This window comes from Watersipora subatra, chromosome 4 (assembly GCF_963576615.1).
Source record: "Watersipora subatra chromosome 4, tzWatSuba1.1, whole genome shotgun sequence".
Classification (NCBI taxonomy): Eukaryota; Metazoa; Bryozoa; class Gymnolaemata; order Cheilostomatida; family Watersiporidae; genus Watersipora; species Watersipora subatra.
Window position 1 is genome coordinate 16,718,928 of NC_088711.1, and position 20,812 is coordinate 16,739,739.

Below are 20,812 nucleotides of genomic sequence, written 5' to 3' on the forward strand. Positions count from 1 at the left end.
AGCGGAATGACCGGCGGTTGCACGGGTGTTGAAAATCAGCTTATAAACAGTGACAGGTAATGTAGTTGTCCGCCGATTACCATTAGCCTGGCACATTGTCAATGGCTAATTTGAGTAAACTAGTAATAAACTTTAGTCAACTTACTAATAAAAATCGTGAGAGCAAGCATAAAATGACGTTGCACCCTAACAGAGAGCCGTATGCTTATTTTCACTGACACAGCGACATATAGCGCCTAACGAATCCATCAATCTAGCGTAGCTCAATGGTTTAGCATATCATCTAGGGAATGGGAGGTTCCGAGATCAAATCTTCTGCGATACGGATTCATCATTCCAAGACATTAATAGCTATAGATGGACAAGCCGAACCGCATACACACACTAGCTTTTAAATTTATAAATATGAAAGTAACATTTTTGGTGTTTTTTCTAGATATTTCAGTCTGGCCCTGAAGAGTTTTTGTCTCTTTCCAAGATAAAAGCTAAATGTATTGCTGGAAACTTTGCTATAAATATACAGCCATGTAGTTAAACTGTGTCGCAAAAAAAATTCTGTTGAGTGAGTGTAAAACGAAAGTTCAGAGTCACCACAAACCACAAAGATTTTGATCATTTCAAGGTCCAACTGTAAAAAGCTTTTTTAAATGGACACGCTCTAAAAAATAATGTTAGTGTAACAAAATAAGCATATTGAGTTAGATGTGTTCTATTGATGCCTTGGTTAAGATACTGATTCAATAAATAATCATTGTAAAGAATTGTAAATCTTGAATATGTACACGGTCGTATGATTTATACAGCACTAGCGAAATGCCCGGCGTTGCACAGGTATTAAAAATCAGCTTATAAACAGTGATAGCTATGCCACCCTTATAAACTCTGCTTATAAACAATGCCACTTGTCATTAGCCTGGCACATTGCCAATGGCTAATTAAAGTAAACTTACTAATAAGAGTGCCGGTACGTTGCGAGTGCAGTAGCTATTTTTACCCGCATATCGACCTATATCGCCTAATGAATTCATCAAGCTCATGTGGCTTAATTGGTAAGGGATTGGACTGGTGAATGGGAGATGCTGAGATCAAATCTTGTGCGCTACGGATTCATTGTTACAAGATTTAATAGTTACAGCTGGACATACCGAAATACATACAGACAAACATTAAAAACTATATATAGAAGATTCACAAGGCCTAAAGTTAATCAGTTATCTGGGACCTTTTAGTAATTTGCTTGAAATAATTTACATTTCATGTCATCCTTTGGTTGTTTCATTCAGAAATGAATACGTATCACAACTTTAATTTATCATTCCTTTAATCTAGCCTTCAGCTGCTATCAAACATACCTGCTGGCAGCTGTTGACAGGTCAGGTTTGGTATCGGTGTTATTTTGGTAACGGTGCATCTTAGGTTGGTACAACGTGCATACAGCGCATGCGCAACGCACATACAAGGCACTTGCAACGCACAAACATTGTGGATACAACGTCGACACAAGTAAGTAACAATGCATGCGCCACAACGTGACACTGTTACTACATTATTATTATTACCCATTATTAACAATATTAATGGGTAATAATAATAATAGTAGTAATATTATTATACTATTATTCAATATTCTATTTATATTTATAGTCCGGTAATAAAACAGGTTTAAAACGTTACACAAAGTATTCTATTTATTTTCTAATTACTGTCGTATATGCATTGTGATGATAGTGTATGTGCGTTGTGATGATAGTGTATGCGCGTTGTATCCACAATGTTTGTGCGTTGAAAGTGCCTTGTATGTGCGTTGCGCATGCGTTGTATGCACGTTGTACCAACCTAAGATGCACCGTTACAAGACATACCTGTTGGTAGCTGTTGACTGGTCAGGTTTGGCCTCCTTGAGGTATAATTATCATACGGGTTTCCTTCTGCATTGAATAAGTACTTTTAATAAATTTTAATGTGAGAACTATATCAAACTGTCTTTTTGCAATTAAATTTTTTGTAATGACAAACAATATTGATAAAATTTAGAAAATTTGTAACGTTAATGGTTCTCTTTTTTCAGTTCGACAGTTCACAGATTCTTACAGCGGTAAGTGTAACCTGTGAGGAAATGTGCCATAATTAACCTGCGAGGTAAGGTACAATATTTAGTCAAAGAGCTATGTAATGTAGTGTATAACCTGCAAGGTAAGGTACAATGATTAACCAAAGAGCTATGTAAGGTAGTGTATAACCTGCGAGGTAAGGTACAATGATTAACCAAAGCGCTATGTAATGTAGTGTATAACCTGCAAGGTAAGGTACAATGATTAACCAAAGAGCTATGTAATGTAGTGTATAACCTGCGAGGTAAGGTACAATGATTAGCCAAAGAACTATGTAAGGTGGTGTATAACCTGCAAGGTAAGATACAATGATTAGTCAAAAAGCTATGTAAGGTAGTGTATAACCTGCGAGGTAAGGTACAATGATTAGCCAAAGAACTATGTAAGGTAGTGTATAACCTGCAAGGTAAGATACAATGATTAGTCAAAAAGCTATGTAAGGTAGTGTATAACCTGTGAGGTAAGGTACAATACGATATTGTGAAGTGAGTTGTTTAGATTGATTCCTTATTTTTCTGAAAATTATCATTGGGCCATGTTACAAAAGGATCATACTAGTAAACAGTTACTCCAACGAGTAATGTAAGTTATATGTAATTTTTATGGATCGAGCATTGTATTTTCGTTACCTAACTAATTGCTTCCAAAGCATGATCAGGTATTCCAACTACTAAGTATACCATCTATAGTACACCATCACCATGTCGTCTATTATTTATTTCCTGCAGGTCTACTGTGCTGTTTGAACTGTTTTGAAAATTCAAATATTGAAACAAGTGTTTTTGTGTTTAAATTCTTTCTGTTCAAACTATTCAACAATTTTTTTTATATATATTTTTAAATGGTAATTGTGTACACTGCTACATTAAAGGTAAGTACAGCAAAAAGTTAATGTAATTTATGAAGGTAAGTATTGAGTGGGTGTGTGTTGGTCAATTTTTGAAGCTAGCATTAAAAATAATTGGGTGAAACGAATATTTAACTCTCTGCATCTGATAACCAACCCGGATGGCTATCGGCCGATGCAAATCTCTGAATTGTGACAGACAACCAAAGTCATAACCGAGACCTGGTTTTATGTCTCATATGTACGTATGTGATTAACAGAGTAAGCCCCGAATTAAAAAGATGTCAGGAACTCAACTATCTTTACCTATTTTGTAAATAGTTACACAGATCTACAATTCTACCCTACATCATGCTATCCTATCGGGTAATATCTTTGCTTCTCATAAAGTTTTTAGTTTTTTTTGGCAGGTGTTGTACATGCCCTGAAAAGTATGATCATTCCTGTTGCGGAAGAGCATGGCTCGGATATGAACCTAGATGCAACATTTCTACAAGAGAGCTTAGCTAGCGTAGAAGATGCACTATCTAAGGCTGCGACAGAGGAGACATCTGAAGGTTTATTTAAATATCTGAAGATTGCCTCCGGTAAGTTCATGAGGTGTATTTTTTTTGTACGTTTTCTTTATGGAATAGTATGCCAGGTTTTATTTGTTAGTTGTGAGGTTGCTAGGTTACGCTGCCTCCGGTACACCTACATATGCCACTGCAATGCTTCAAGTATTTTGCCTGCAACAACCTTCTACTCTAGCAACACTTGGAAGAACATACCGGTAATATACAAGCTATTTCTTTTAGAGTTGTGTTTCCATTTCAAATTACTTCATTTCTTTTTATGCAAATCTCGTAAGTTCAAATAACAAATTAGGAGAGTAGCTTACGCATTCTTTTCTTACCTTGGCTACAAATGAGCTTCATGAATACATCTACAGTGTAGGATTACAGGCTAAAGAGGTCTGTCAAAAACAAAACTGATTATTAGGAAATTTCCTCACCTGTTAACCTAACACCCGAACCAAGAAATTATTTTATAATTATTCCAGTCTGGTGTATATGGAAGTTTTATAATTTACATAAAATATAGTAAAACAAGTTGTCTACTTTTTTATTGATGGTTAGAAAAAGATGACAAGTCTTAATTTTTTGCTTCGTCGTTAGTAATGTGCCGTTGTTTGTGATATAGTCGCTGCCCAATTACTAAAACGCTACCAAAGTACACTAGAAAACAATCAATTTTTCATAATGCCTCTAGTTTGTTTTAGGGGAGATAACCTTACTTATAGGCCAAGTCTTGTTATTATACTGTATTGGTAACGGACATAATATTTGTACTAAGTCTCGTTATTGACTAGTACCACTCCACTTGGTAGTATACACATGTTAGTTCTTTTAAATATATTAGAAAATGTTCAATCATCTAACCTCTAATATGTATGTTTGACAATTCAAGACATTGTTACGAAGAAAACTAATTGTAATCTTTGTATGCTGTCGATTGTTTAACTCTGTCAATAGAAGGCATGTAAAACGTTAGCTAACACGATTTGATACATCTTTAGTTGTGTACTTTTTGTACCTGTTGAACCTGTTGTAACAGCAGGTACTAAAAGTGTAGGAGTGATTGATCAAGCTAATGGTCATGGAACTATGCACACCTATTTGATACTTGCAGACCACCTGAGCTCCATGGTAAACCTCATTGACGCTGCTAACATAACTGGAATACCCAAAGATTCGCAGGCGGAGGTAGAAGAGATCAGACACAGCATCAAGGGAATGATGCAAAAAAGGTAGGTGACCTAGCGAGCATCTAGGAGCTGCTTTAGTATTAGTTAACAAGAGAGTATGCTTGGTGGTTTGCAACAATTGACAGTACATTTGCCAGGTCTGAGGGATGTGGTGAAGGATTGCCCAAACTCGACCGTTAATGCTAGTGTATTGTATACCTTACTCTTCGTTTAGCATCTTCTGTTTAGGATCAATTTTTTCACCTATTCAGATCCCAATTTCTCCTGTTCAGAATCCGATTTTTTATTTCGTTGTTTTTTTATTAACCTTTTGTATTGGAGAGATGGTATTGTTGTACTGTTTGTACTGGAGGGATATTATGGTTATACTGTTTGTACTGGAGGGATGGTATGGTTATACTGTTTGTACTGGAGGGATGATATGGTTGTACTGTTTGTATTGGAGGGATAGTATGGTTATACTGTTTGTACTGGAGGGATGGTATGGTTGTACTGTTTGTACTGGAGGGATGGTATGGTTGTACTGTTTGTACTGGAGGGATATTATGCTTGTACTGTTTGTACTGGATGGATGGTATGGTTATACTGTTTGTACTGGAGGGATGATATGGTTGTACTGTTTGTATTGGAGGGATGGTATGGTTATACTGTTTGTACTGGAGGGATGGTATGGTTGTACTGTTTGTACTGGAGGGATGATATGGTTGTACTGTTTGTATTGGAGGGATGGTATGGTTATACTGTTTGTACTGGAGGGATAGTATGGTTATACTATTTATACTGGAGGGATATTATGGTTATACTGTTTGTACTGGAGGGATGGTATGGTTATACTGTTTGTACTGGAGGGATATTATGCTTGTACTGTTTGTACTGGATGGATGGTATGGTTATACTGTTTGTACTGGAGGGATGATATGGTTGTACTGTTTGTATTGGAGGGATGGTATGGTTATACTGTTTGTACTGGAGGGATGGTATGGTTGTACTGTTTGTACTGGAGGGATGATATGGTTGTACTGTTTGTATTGGAGGGATGGTATGGTTATACTGTTTGTACTGGAGGGATGGTATGGTTATACTATTTGTACTGGAGGGATATTATGGTTATACTGTTTGTACTGGAGGGATGGTATGGTTATACTGTTTGTACTGGAGGGATGGTATGGTTGTACTGTTTGTACTGGAGGGATGGTATGGTTATACTGTTTGTACTGGAGTGATGGTATGGTTGTACTGTTTGTACTGGAGGGATGGTATGGTTGTACTGTTTGTACTGGAGGGATGAGATTGTTGTACTGTTTGTACTGGAGGGATGAGATGGTTGTACTGTTTATACTGGAGGAATGGTAAGGTTGTACTGTTTGTACTGGAGGGATGGTATGGTTGTACTGTTTGTACTAGAGGGATGATATGGTTGTACTGTTTGTACTGGAGGGATGGTATGGATGTACTGTTTGTACTGGAGGGATGAGATGGTTGTACTGTTTGTACTGGAGGGATGGTATGGTTGTACTGTTTGTACTGGAGGGATGGTATGGTTGTACTGTTTGTACTGGAGGGATGGTATGGTTGTACTGTTTGTACTGGAGGGATGAGATTGTTGTACTGTTTGTACTGGAGGGATGAGATGCTTGTACTGTTTATACTGGAGGGATGGTATGGTTGTACTGTTTGTACTGGAGGGATGGTATGGTTGTACTGTTTGTACTGGAGGGATGAGATTGTTGTACTGTTTGTACTGGAGGGATGAGATGCTTGTACTGTTTATACTGGAGGGATGGTATGGTTGTACTGTTTGTACTGGAGGGATGGTATGGTTGTACTGTTTGTACTGGAGGTAAGGTATGGTTATACTGTTTGTACTGGAGGGATGATATGGTTGTACTGTTTATACTGGAGGAATGGTAAGGTTGTACTGTTTGTACTGGAGGGATGATATGGTTGTACTGTTTGTATTGGAGGGATGGTATGGTTGTACTGTTTGTACTGGAGGGATGTTATTGTTGTGGTTTGAAAGTCTCTACTGTAGAATATAGGTATTTGCTAAGACTATATATCTATGTTTTTGCCTGTTCCAGTATATTACACTCTCTAGTGCTAATAACAGCTGTCTGATTTGTGTTATCAGAGAATCAATGAAAGAGCTCTTAGAGTTAATGATGCAAACCGTAGACAAGTTCAAGCATGAGGACTTGAAATATTTGGATACAGTGGAGGAAGGCCTGGACTCTTCAGAACGTATTAGAGTGTCAGATCTGTCAGGAGAGGAAGCCAGGTTGTTTGTGAAGCACCTTTGTGCAGGTAGACTACCGTCACTTCATTTTGTTGTTTTGAATTGTAGGTAGTTATCCTATCTTGGCTGTACTAAATGTTCAGCAGGTTGAGCTCATTGCTAGTGATTAATTTGCATAGCTATAATCGTATTACTCATGTTAACCACAGTGTTAACTCCAAATTATGCTAGTCTCAATGTTTACCATAAATATGTTAATTATAAATATATGAACCACATTGTAAACCATAAATATGTGAACCACATTGTGGACCATAAATATGTGAACCATAAATGTGTTAACCACAATGTAGACCATAAATATGTAAACCACACCGTAAAACATAAATATGTTAATCTATATACACTATATAAATCTAAGTGTTTCTCTGCTGTCTGTCTGTCGTCTATCATCTATCCAGTTATGCCGATAAAATACGCACAAACAAGACTGGTTTGCACTGGAATTGAACTCAAGAACACTGGCTTTACAAACATGCGTGCTAACCACTACACCACACAGATGCCATCCCATACTTTGAAGTAATTGTGGGCTTGCTTATTACACCTGCCAATCTTTAATAGCACAAAAAATATGTGCCCAAACTTAGCCTAACACTAGCAGCGCCTGTGAAAATACTATTGGTTACTATCCTAGGCTTGAAGATCATGATTGAGTGAGAGATAATGGCGCGTAACAATCATAAGTACAATTATTCCAAGCCATGGCAAGGTGGCTGTGTGGCTGAGTGGTAGTGTGCTTGGCCTAACATCCGTGCATCCACCATATGTATGGGTTTTATTCCTGTGTGGTGCAATATTTTTTCCTAATGCTGGTTTCAGATGAGCAGACACAGCTCTTATTCTAATAAAGATCTATACTAGATTAAGTTACTAGCTTAAGTTACTCAGATTAATTGGATAAAGAAGCTTAGCCAATGGCAACTACATTACCTGCTAATTTTGATAAGCTGTTTTAAATCTTAAGCGAATGTGTAGCATAAGAAGTAAGAAATGTTTTCAACAACCTGTTTTTGCCTTGACCTTTCAAATATTTGAATTATGCATTGGCCGGACACACATAGAAATAAACCAACATCTTCATTTAAGAGTTAGAATATTTATGTTGATTAAAAATAAATGTTTTGCGCAGAACATTGTGCAGTCTTTGTATATGTATATTTGTAATCACCTTTTTATTACCTGTGTAACGGCGGGCATTCAACGAGGCGTAAATATGTGAACCACATTGTAAATCGTAAATATGTTAATCACATTGTAAATCATAAATATGTTAACCACATTGTAAATCATAAATATGTTAATCACATTGTAAATCATAAATATATTAATCACATTGTAAATCATAAATATGTTAATCACATTGTAAATCATAATAATGTTAATCACATCGTAAATCATAAATATGTTAATCACATTGTAAATCATAAATATGTTAATCACATCGTAAATCATAAATATGTTAATCACATTGTAAATCATAAATATGTTAATCACATTGTAAATCATAAATATGTTAATCACATCGTAAATCATAAATATGTTAACCACATTGTAAATCATAAATATGTTAATCACATCGTAAATCATAAATATGTTAATCACATCGTAAATCATAAATATATTAACCATACATGTGTTAACCACATTGTTAGCCATAAGTATGTGTTACCCATTAAAATTTTAACCATTAAATTTATGAAAAATATGTTAATCATGGTGTTTATCATGAACATGTTAACCATAAATATGTTAACCACAACATTAACCATAAATATGTTAACCATAAGTATATTAATCATACTGCTATTAGGAAATTTCGAAGAGGCAGAAGCAAGCAAACTAGAAGAGGCTGCGGACTATCTCAACAATCCGTTGTTGCTGCGACTCGTTGTAAACAGGTTAATAAATCTTGTCTTATTTTAACATTTACGTGCACTTTTATTTGATCAAACCTAGACTTACTTTAATTCTACACACGTATTTTGTATTCAGGTGGATTTATCAAGTACATTAACTCACAGCCTCTTGAAAGTGTAACTGTATATCACTGCTTGGATGTTATGGGTTTAATCAATCGCTTGTCAGCTGCCATCATGCATGGCCGTATTTTGTAACTATCAGCAGTTTTGCTGTGGAGAAATTGCCTACCTATAGACAAATCCTATTCACCATTTGCATGATTAGGTCTGAGCACCCTTGCATGCATATTCAGTAAACCCTATTGTTGATAAAATCTTAGACGTTTCAAGTGTTTGTCAGAATAATATGGAGCCAAGACTGGCCGGATATGATTGTATGTCTGTGGACACCTCATCATCTTTAAAAAATATTGGTTACGAGATGGCAATATTGGCAGGCACCATTTATTGCATATATTTACTGGCAGCTTTTAAACTGCCAATGTATTGAAACTGAAAAAATTCCTTTTTCTTATTGCCTCAAATCTTTTTTGACCATCAGATGACTATCAAAATGTTTCCATTGCTATTTGAGTGGACAAGAGAATGTTAATTATGTTAATCATGTCTACTTCTGTGTTCTGTTTAATATTTCTCCTGCTGTGCGTACAACATATGAGGGACAATCAAAGGACCTTAGAGCAGCGTTATGTTACGTATTGATTACTTATTCAATTCTCCTTTTGGTTGGTTCCCCGAGTTTAAAAGCTGTTATTGAATCATTTGTGCCATGTGGTGTCGTGAAGATTACTTTTTAAGGTCAAAGCCAGTTGTTAGATTTCCGCACCATAGGCTGTTTTTTATGAGTAGTATTGGCTGTTTTTATACCAGTTTTATCTTATAAAACTTTTCTTTTCTTTGTCGTCAGCATCATCTTCAGGATTTGAATATTGTACTGTATAGAGCTGGAAGATATACCCAAATCACACTTAGCTGTAAACAGTGCAGTATAGATATACACTGTGAAAGTCATCCAAAGAAAATCATTTTATCTAAAGCAGTGCCTACATGAGCTAAAAAACAATAATATTTCTCATTTTATTTATCATTATATTTATCATTACATTTATCATCATAATTTTCATCATTATATTTATCATCATATTTTAAGGAAACAAGTGTGAACTGGCATTATATTCTTATGCTTACATCACATGCACTCAGTAGCTAATATGTGTAATATAACTTTATCATGTAGGTGTGCCTTAGGTCTACCGGCCGATAAGATATTAGCTGTTCTCAAGGAAACCAGAGTTACAGATCCATCTGTTGTTCAGCAGGCAGTTGAACAGGTATACCTATATTCTGACAGCTAATCTCTAAAACACAATTGGCATAAGCATTGCTACCTTTCGCCTTGACCTTCAGAGTAATATCTGCAAACCTATGGGCTTGTTCGCTGTTTCCTCTAAGTTCTGCCATTGCTTTTTGCGAGCATTGGGTCCTAGTTGTTTCAGCTTTCTTATTTGGTACAGTTGTTTTAAGACTTATAATAAAATGCTTTTTGCTATTTATTGTATAAATTTTTTTGGTTTTAGATGGGGACATACATGTATAACATATCAGGGTCTAGTTTGAGAGCACTTGTGTATATAAAAAACACATTTCCACCAGAAAGATAAGGCAATTCGTGTTCTAAAAATTGTTATACCATTCCTTTTTAGACTTCTGTTTATTATATAACAAAAAGTTTTGTGCATTAACATTTTAGTTAAATGATTTTCAGTGAATTGGGACAACTTTGGCTTACGTTGAATAAATTGAAGGTGATCTAACCCAGACATAAAGTATTTGTGCTGTCTACACATGAGATGTAGGTGATCTAACCCAGACATTAAGTATCTGTGCTGTCTACACATGAGTTGTAGGTGATCTAACCCAGATATAAAGTATCTGTGCTGTCTACACATGAGTTGTAGGTGATCTAACCCAGATATAAAGTATCTGTGCTGTCTACACATGAGTTGTAGGTGATCTAACCCAGATATAAAGTATCTGTGCTGTCTACACATGAGTTGTAGGTGATCTAACCCAGATATAAAGTATTTGTGCTGTCTACACATGAGTTGTAGGTGATCTAACCCAGATATAAAGTATCTGTGCTGTCTACACATGAGTTGTAGGTGATCTAACCCAGATATAAAGTATTTGTGCTGTCTACACATGAGTTGTAGGTGATCTAACCCAGATATAAAGTATTTGTGCTGTCTACACATGAGTTGTAGGTGATCTAACCCAGATATAAAGTATTTGTGCTGTCTACACATGAGTTGTAGGTGATCTAACCCAGATATAAAGTATTTGTGCTGTCTACACATGAGATGTAGGTGATCTAACCCAGACATTAAGTATCTGTGCTGTCTACACATGAGTTGTAGGTGATCTAACCCAGATATAAAGTATCTGTGCTGTCTACACATGAGTTGTAGGTGATCTAACCCAGATATAAAGTATCTGTGCTGTCTACACATGAGTTGTAGGTGATCTAACCCAGATATAAAGTATCTGTGCTGTCTACACATGAGTTGTAGGTGATCTAACCCAGATATAAAGTATTTGTGCTGTCTACACATGAGTTGTAGGTGATCTAACCCATATATAAAGTATCTGTGCTGTCTACACATGAGTTGTAGGTGATCTAACCCAGATATAAAGTATTTGTGCTGTCTACACATGAGTTGTAGGTGATCTAACCCAGATATAAAGTATTTGTGCTGTCTACACATGAGTTGTAGGTGATCTAACCCAGATATAAAGTATTTGTGCTGTCTACACATGAGTTGTAGGTGATCTAACCCAGATATAAAGTATTTGTGCTGTCTACACAGGAGTTGTCTACACATGAAATGGTATTACTGCTGTCCATGCTTCACTTGTTTATTTACATTATTTTCGTCAACATACGCTGACTTGAAAACAAAATTATTTTAGATTAAATTTGTGCTGTTACACGACGTTTTCTTGTTCATTATTAGTTTTAGTACAGAAAGTTTAAGTCAGCATCACCGAAGGTTGTTAAATAAAAGTATGCCGTCAAAAAAGTTGGTCTTCCGATCAACCCGTTTATACTGGAATTTTGCTGAGATAATTACCGAATAAACCTTAAAATTTTATACCAGAAAGACTCTAGTCTGTGGTGCTAAGTTTTGGATAAGCTATAGCCTTGGGAGCTAGGTGTCAAGTCACCCTCGTATTAGGTTGGTTCTTGAATAGCCCCCTACACAGGTGTGGGATGTTTGAGAGTCACAAGAGACTTGTTCATGCGCTGTCGACAATAATACACAGAGATACCTTTATGTGGTGAACAATTGTAATACAATAATGTGTTTTTATGATTTTACAGAGCGAGTCTAGTGAAACCACTGCATTATTGTAATTAAAACATTAGATGGTGTACAGAGAAGACAACTCTAATAATACTGAGATAAATTCAATTTATTTTTGTTTTTTGTTAGAAAACATTTTAAAAGCGGTTTTTTTTGTTAGAAGTTTTTGTTTCTTCTATAAATTTGCTGGCAGCCGGACTACAGCTTTGTTTATAAAACTATAAAAATAAGAAAAGCCAGTGGGTTAGGCATGCAAACATACGCTTGATAGAAAGCCTGTGTACTTGCTGGTTGCTATTTTATCTTGGTATGCTATACATAGGTAGCTTTTGAAGTGAATAATTTTGACAATGATCTCTTCAGGCACTAGGTGAAGCATACCAAAGTACTGAAGAATACAACCTTGTATGGAATTCAAAAGCGCTTCGTCACCTTTCTGTCACTATGATCATATTTTATCAGGACGGAGATTCAAGTCTGGGACCATCATGGTTGGTCTTTACATAAACTGTTTATTAAGTGTTGCACTTTAAAAGCATTGTTAGTTGATTGGTTCGAGTTGATAACATGATTGTAATCTCTCTCGAGTTCAGGGCAGACTTACTCAAGTATCCCAAAGGTTCATAAATATGTTTTTATAATTACAGACAAATCCCTTTGTCTAAAATTATTGAATTTTGTCATTTCTAATAAGCAAATACACTCCTGTCGTGAATTGCTTAACATCTTTAAAGGTTTTTGTTTCAAGTTAAGTTATAGTCAATTGCTAAAATAAGCTAACTAAATTGTCAAAAGCTATTTTGATGGGTTCATTAAAAACCGTTGGGTTTATCTAACTGGCTAATTAATTATAAAACATGTAAAACAGCTTCCTGCCGTGAAACGACTAAGTTACCTCACAGACTAAGAAAGTCAATGAGCTAACACAAGCGTGCTTAACTCATAAAAGTGATGATCTCTAATGCAAAAAGGCTAATAGTGTCACTCTCACCAAGTGCTCAACCAAACCGAAGTAAGGGAGCAAAAAGTATATATATGTATAATATATAATATATATATATAGATATATATGTATATTTACCATATTATATAACATATTATATATATATATATTATAATGATATGTTATAGTACATATATTATATAGTATTCTTTCACTACTTCGCGGTTCATTTTTTGCCAGGTCAGTACTTCGCGAGGTAAAAAAGTGTTCATTAAAAATTAAGAAAAATGTACAAAAATTAAAAATAATGGAAATAATATATATAAAATACAGAAATCTCTCTCACACTCTGACCCAGTGAGATCCTTCCCTGATCATCATTGGGCTTGGAGCTGCTACAGTTTGCTATTTTTCTCTTACATTTTGTAAAATGTTTAAGTGCCAAGTGCTTGTGACACATGGTGTGACACAAAGTGCTAGGTGCTTGTGACACATGGCACAGAAAGACCTTATCGTATTTCTTAAAGGCCCTCGACTCTCAAATCTGTTTAATGAACCAAAGTAAGAGAGGAAAATATTTACGATTAGTGAAATATCTACTTTATTAGATACGAGTATATTAGTTTTTATTTTGTGGCGTGTCACTTATCACCGGAAGCGCTAGTCCTGATTAACAGTAAAAATGTGGAGGAATTAATTGCGAAAAGTGAATGAATACTGTATGGTAACAGATAGTATTTGAGAAAGTAAGCCGACAGCTGGCCTGTACTAGTCAAACCAAAAATATGTGAATCTCTTTTTTCTATTGCTGCCATGTCCCTTCTTGTCAGCATACTTGAAACAATACCTAGTGAGAAGGACCTTTTCTTCTTACCTCATCTGTTGTCCACGCATAACTGCAGGGCGCCTTATGACGGACGAGAACCGCTACCAGATCTCTCCGCACTCATGCTCACGGATTCTGCTCGACAGAAGATTCATAGGAATACTCAGATGAGCGGCGTTGTATGTATTCAAATATCATCTATATCTTCTCAATTCTGAACTTCAATATAGTCAAACCTCTACACAAGAGGTTCCCAACCTTTTTCGTTCAATTCCCCCTTTTGCCTTTTTATAAATTTGATTCCCCACGAACTTTTAACTCACATAACTAAAAACAACCGATACTATTTATACTCCCATTTTATTGTACATATCTAAACATATAACAACATAATATAAATTTTTATACAGCACGCATACAGCACATAACAATACATGACCTTTGGCATGTCGGTGAGTTGATTTGTGACTAGCCTAATTTACTATCCAATCAAAATCTGGATAGATGTGTTCACATACATCTGGGTTCTGACTAGTAGCTCATTATTAGCAACTAGTGTTATAGATAAAACCAAAATGTTAAATGATGAAACACAAACTCACAGGGCACTGCAGGACATAAATTAAAAATTTATCAAATCAGACACCTTTCTATCCCCTCCCCTTATATATTCAAAAATCTCTCCAGGGGAAATCCTCCCTGGTTGGGAATGCCTGCTCTAAACGTAAAGCTAAGTAATTTGGAAAACTATTCATTTGTTGAAGTTGTGAGACGGAGTAAATATTCTCATACTCATCATGGGAGGCTGTAAAACTGCTAGTTTGTATCTAAAACATACACGTAAATAATGATGTTGGGTGTCTATACTTGTTTTAGCAATCGAACAATGCCGGTACAGATAGCTATATGTATTACCTCAGCAGAGTGATGAACTGCTGTACGCTGTCGGTGTATGAGCAAGGAGATTTTGTTTGTGATATGTAAGTGACCATTTTACTTCTTGTTCCTTATTGGTTCTCTTTATAAACGTCAAATCTTTTCATTATATTCACTCGCTTAACTCGGGTTTTTACTTAATTTTATAGAATTTTCTGGTGTTATCTTTTGATACTATAACTTTAGTTGAAGCACAGTATAGATCAAGGTGATCATATTTAGAGGATTTCTTGTTAAGATAGGAGACAACTAGAATTTATGCTTTTTGTAACTCTTTTGCCTGTATAAATGCACTAGAGCTAAAATATGTCTTTTCGTATTAGATGATGTTATAATCAGCCATTAATGTTTGTAAGCAACTCTGCTAATCATAAGATTTTGTTAAAAATGAGGACGAAACTGAAAAAAATTGATTCGAATTTAACGTAAAACCTTGTCACATACTACGACAATTATAATTTACCTATTTAATAGTGAAAAAGAAATATATTCTTAGTATTGATGCAACAATTGAAATGGCTTTCTACATGAAGTTGTAAACTTTCAATGTTTCACTAAAAATAAAATGGGAAAAGTTTGGTCTATAAAATTACCCTGTGTTATGAATAGGGTTAAGCTTTCTCCTAGCATATGGTAAATCATTTACTCGCAGGCTCTTGCTGAAAACACTTATAACATCTTTCAACTGGGCCAGGTTACTTTTAGAGAGAGGGTCGAGTCACTCATTCGCTCAGAGTTATTCCAAGGGCTGATTACTCCTAGTGTACCAGTGTTTAGCGTCTGCACCTCGGATCTAAAGGAGGCTCTCAGCATCGCTGCCAAACAAGTGTGTCAAACAAACATTGAACTTTGTGGGATGCTCTGGGATTCAGACGTTTTTACGGCGCTCCAAGAAATGATTGAAGGGATGATGAATAAAGTGGTCGGACTGATGTGCACGGAAGAGTGGGAGCGGGAGTCATTGGAGGACTTCAAGCAATGCAAAACTTGGTTGAAAGTGTTTGCAGATTTCAATCAGGTGTCCACGGAAGGTTAGTGAACTAACTTAGCAATGAAACAGTGCCTGTCCACTGAATGCTCATTCCTTAAAAAAATGTATTATCTAATGGTGATTAAAAATAAGTATTAGTGTTGTTGCTTAGGTTTTTTACTGTATAGTTTATGTCCTGTAAAACTGCTCTCTTATTTGCCTACCTACTTGTTTACCTACTGCCCACCATGGTATTATAATAATCCTCAGACTAATTCTATGCAAATTCTTGTCAGATACAGATCATAAGTTTTTCCTCATCAGTTCTTGAGCAACATCAACTAAACGAGTCGGTGTCATCTTCTACCCAAAGCTATTGCTATTGAAAGCGGTTAGCAAACTATGTTGAACACAGTTGTGACAATTTTTTCTGCATATACAAGTGTCTCAATGCTTTATCGTTATCTGTGATCAGCTCTGACTCAGATAGAGTTAACCATCAAAAAGTATGATAAGATGTTTTGTGGTTGTTTCCTAAGCGGCTCTGAAGCAAAATATTGGTCTTTTGATTTCTCAAGCAAACCTGAAAGTCTGACTCAGCAGCCTTCTCTTTATCATTGCTCAAACTTTTATTTTGCTTCATTTACTCTGCCAAAGAACCAACATAAAATTAACACAGGTAAACAGCCTATTAAAATGAATTGTATATTGTATAATATAAAGCTGTAGAAAGGCTAAATGCAAAACATGGATTATATGTATAAATTAAGTAAATGAAATGAGAATAAATAAAAGAAAGTTTGTATTCTTACTTTGCTTAAGAGAATGTAAGTGGAGATTCTCTAGTGCTTAGGCTCAGAGGTAAAGTAAGTGTAGGAAATTCGCAGTGTAACTTATCAAAAACCTCTATTTTCCAACCAATTTATGGTGGCGGTCAAATAGAGGGTAGCGTTCAATTAGAGGTTTTGCAGTACTTTAACTTACTCTGGATATGGTTTTGTAATTTTATTTATTAACTTGTTCTATGTTTAATTTTCTATCAGCTCTTTAATTTACAAAACTAATGCTGAGGAAGAAAAGTGTTTATCATATGTTGTTAATTGTTTTTTGCTTAAATGTTACGTTGTTTGTCACAAGAATTTGCATGTAGAGATGATCGTAAATCTTCAGGGTTGACCAGACTATTTTTGCTTTTACTAAGAATAGAATAGTCAACCCTGATAACATTGTTTCAGAGATTTCCTTTTGAATCTTTCAAAACAACAAAAGTTTTGTGTGATTTTGGCAAGTAGTGCAATTATGGCAATAGAATGTAGAATGGATGTTTTTTTAGGTTTAAAGCATTTTTATCCATATTTTTATACACATTATTTTATAGATACTAATTTTGGTCGAAATGTTTTTCAAATTATGTCGTACAAGAAACATAAAACTACAAAAAAGAAAGAAGGGCAATAGTTATTCACTAAAAGTGAATAAATAGTTTGACATATAGCATTTAAAATGCCTTTTTCTGCTAAGAGAACAGATATTAGGTGGAAGTTCATATCACATCTTCTAGGATATTCCGTTCTTACAAACATGCTGTTAGCCAACAACCAAAAGGTAGTTGTCTATGATAGCATCATGTAACATAGCTTACACTAAAACAGTTTGTTTTTCAGACTATTCTGTAATTGTTCATCTACAGCTGGTTCCTTAATCCTCATACTGCGGCAATAACTGCACTATGAGTTCCTTTCTCTTTATTCTTTTTTATTTTTTAATATCATGTCTCATTTTATATAAATGCACTACAAATCTAGCGGCATCAAAGCTCGCGGTATCAAATCTTTAATGTACCATTTTTAATTTTATAACTGACCACTGTCTAATGGATAATAATATTTTAACCACTTTCTCTAATATATATACGATCAAAACCCCTTGGTGGCATATGTAAAATTTTTAGATCTTTTGTTTAAAAAAGAATGAAATGAGTGCAATTTAAAATTCAGTAAGAGGTTAGGGCTGTTTTTTGCATAGACAGCTAAGAAAGTACACAATACTTTTTGCTATTTGATGAATATGAGCTGAAATTACAATTAGCAAATAGAGCATGGATATCACAATAATATTATAAATTGATAATTAATTAATATAAATAATATATATTAATATTATATATATTATAATATTCATTATTAATGTTGTAAATTAATATGACAAATTCATAAAATATAAATAAATCACAATATCACTGTTAGTGCACACTGGATTATTATTTTTACATGTGATGAAGTATTTAAAAATTTGCATAAATTTATTTTATTTATCATCATTATTTAAAAAAAATTCATTTCCATTAGAATATTTTCCAAGTGCATGTCAACAATATTTTAAAGCCGCTCAAAATCAACTCGCTGCTTTAGGATGTAACAAACCCTATTTAGACAGAATCGTTTTTCCTGATTTAGCAATCACCAAAATGCATTTTACCAAGGAGATTCTTTCTAATAATGCTATGAATACATTTAAAAATCCATTCGTGAAATCTGAGAGGATTAGGAGTTCATGTAGGATTAGCTATATAGATAGGCAGATATTAACTTTAAATACACCAGTTAATGCTGTTGAAAGTAAATTATACGATGAGAAAAAAAATAGAAAATAGTAAAGTAAAATTGTGCCTATTGAAAAAAACTCTTTTTGTATGACTCTGTTCTATAATGTGGATCGGCAAATTGTTGGTGTCTGGTAAAAGGTGTAGTGGATTTTTTGAGGAAGTAGGAATATAATGGATGGTCAGGCAGATTGGAAATACGATTTTAGTATTTTAAACAGTAAATATCTAAAAATGCGTTTAGCTACTCAGTATTAAAGGCATTTAGACTTTGATCATAACTGTCCGTATCAGGTGGCACCCTAAAACATGATTATTGAAGGCGTTCTGATTTTGCTTTATTAGTCTTTCGTACAAAGAGATATCAGCTTAGAGCAGCATCTGACAAAGTAGACATATATGATTTTGGTAAAAGAGCGATACACCTTTTCGTTAGCAAAATCTTCACTCAATAAAGCTAATATCATTGCAGCTGTTTCATTTTTGGCATCATTTTATGAATCTATATGTATATATACATGTATATGTATATATATTTCAGTGTTTGTCTGTATTTTATCTGTCTGTCCGGGTGTCCAGTTATAGCGATGAAGTTTTGGGAATGAAAAATTTACTTTGCACTGAATTTGCACTTAGAACCTTCATTCCGGAGACAGGCATTTATCCAATACACTACGCTGTCTAACTGGCTATACTATGTAATAGATTGTGCACATGTTTATTACACATTCAAATCTTTCATGGCTTCACGCTTAACACTTCAGCTAGTGTGCCGTGTAAATCCTTACCAAAAAAAAACTATGTGCCCATCCGTGGAGAAAAATACCTAAACTTGCATGGCCAACAGGACTATTGCAATCTGGGTAGAGCTGGAGTTGGCACTGCAGCAGGCACAGTGTGAAATACACAAAAACAAACACAGTAGACAGAAACAAACACAGTACACATAAATAAACAAACACTTTCATTTGAAAGTTGGAAAGGTAAATGTTGTATATGTTGATTAAAAGGAAATTTTCTGTGCAAAACTTCTTTTATTACCCGTGCAACACCAAGCATTTCTTGCATTCTTTTGCATTAGCATTTTGCTGTAAGCTTTTTTCTATATTAAATAAACAAAATTGACTAGTTTAAATGCTAAACAGAGCAAGTTACTCTTAACAGACTGTAAGATTGGGTACAGACTCATACATTGTTCAGTATCTACTACTTCATTGATTGAGTAAAATTAGATATACTCATTCTGTGGAGTCTGCATGAGTGGACAACTTCTACAGGACCATCAGACAAATGGCAATTTGGGTTTTAGTTTTTTCTCTTGTTGTCAAACAATAATGCTACGAGCTACTCTTAAATATATTGCTAATCAATATTTTAATGTTTTGTAGTATTTAATAGAATAAAACAAATAGTTCTGAAATTCCTAATAAAGTTTAGAATATTAGCTCAGCATTTTCATGAAGAATATTGAAATCATAATATGTATCACTAAAATATTTTTCATCTCCAGTTATGATGCCATCCTATCAAAAGGCAAATGTTCAGAACGTACATTCAATTTTGTTTTCTTTATGTTTTTATAAATGGTCCTCATACTATGCAGGTATTTTCAAGCGCCTAAAAAATCCCTTTATAGCTAGTAACTTTTCATTTTGGTCATAAAAGGTTGACATAAATTATTCTCAAGTATGTAATTCTTCTCAAGCTTTTATGCTGCTTTTATAAATTTTTGCCATCATGTAGGTATTATTAGAACGTAGTTTCTATTCTGAAGGTCTCCTGATGTTGGTTAATTGTATTTTAATTGATTGCACTGATTATTTAGAGACAACTCGGTTTTTTTAAAAGAAATAAATTCAAACTGTGGTTAATAGCATCTACATGCGTATGATATGTCTGCATACAGTAACTTCTGATACATGTACATGCGTATGATGTCTGCATACAGTAACTCCTGATACATGTACATGCGTATGATATGTCTGCATACAGTAACTTCTGATACATGTACATGCGTATGATAACATGTCTGTCTGACATAACAGACAGACATGTTATGTCTGTCTGTTATGTCTGCATACAGTAACTTCTGATTACAGTTGATAAATGGCAAGATATAATTGAGTACTCAGAGACAGGTGAAGCTAAGATAAGTGGCTCAAAAGAAGCTCATCCAGTTACTTCGGCTAAAGAAAAGGTACGTTTTACTAATTTTGTGTGATATTTTATGAGGTTCAGAAGTAACCA

At 34.7% G+C, this 20,812-nt stretch overlaps 1 protein-coding gene across 1 annotated transcript in view; it reads left to right on the forward strand.

Moving 5' to 3' along the window:
• Positions 1–20,812, forward strand: part of LOC137393984 (uncharacterized) — a 45,849-nt gene that overhangs the window by 14,115 nt on the left and 10,922 nt on the right. The window contains exons 11-21 of the mRNA XM_068080701.1: positions 2,069–2,095; positions 3,369–3,545; positions 4,630–4,747; positions 6,837–7,009; positions 8,815–8,902; positions 10,161–10,254; positions 12,652–12,779; positions 14,134–14,236; positions 14,934–15,037; positions 15,699–16,024; positions 20,665–20,762. Of these exons, the coding sequence (XP_067936802.1) occupies positions 2,069–2,095; positions 3,369–3,545; positions 4,630–4,747; positions 6,837–7,009; positions 8,815–8,902; positions 10,161–10,254; positions 12,652–12,779; positions 14,134–14,236; positions 14,934–15,037; positions 15,699–16,024; positions 20,665–20,762 (1,436 nt within the window). The remainder of the gene's footprint in view (positions 1–2,068; positions 2,096–3,368; positions 3,546–4,629; positions 4,748–6,836; positions 7,010–8,814; positions 8,903–10,160; positions 10,255–12,651; positions 12,780–14,133; positions 14,237–14,933; positions 15,038–15,698; positions 16,025–20,664; positions 20,763–20,812) is intronic.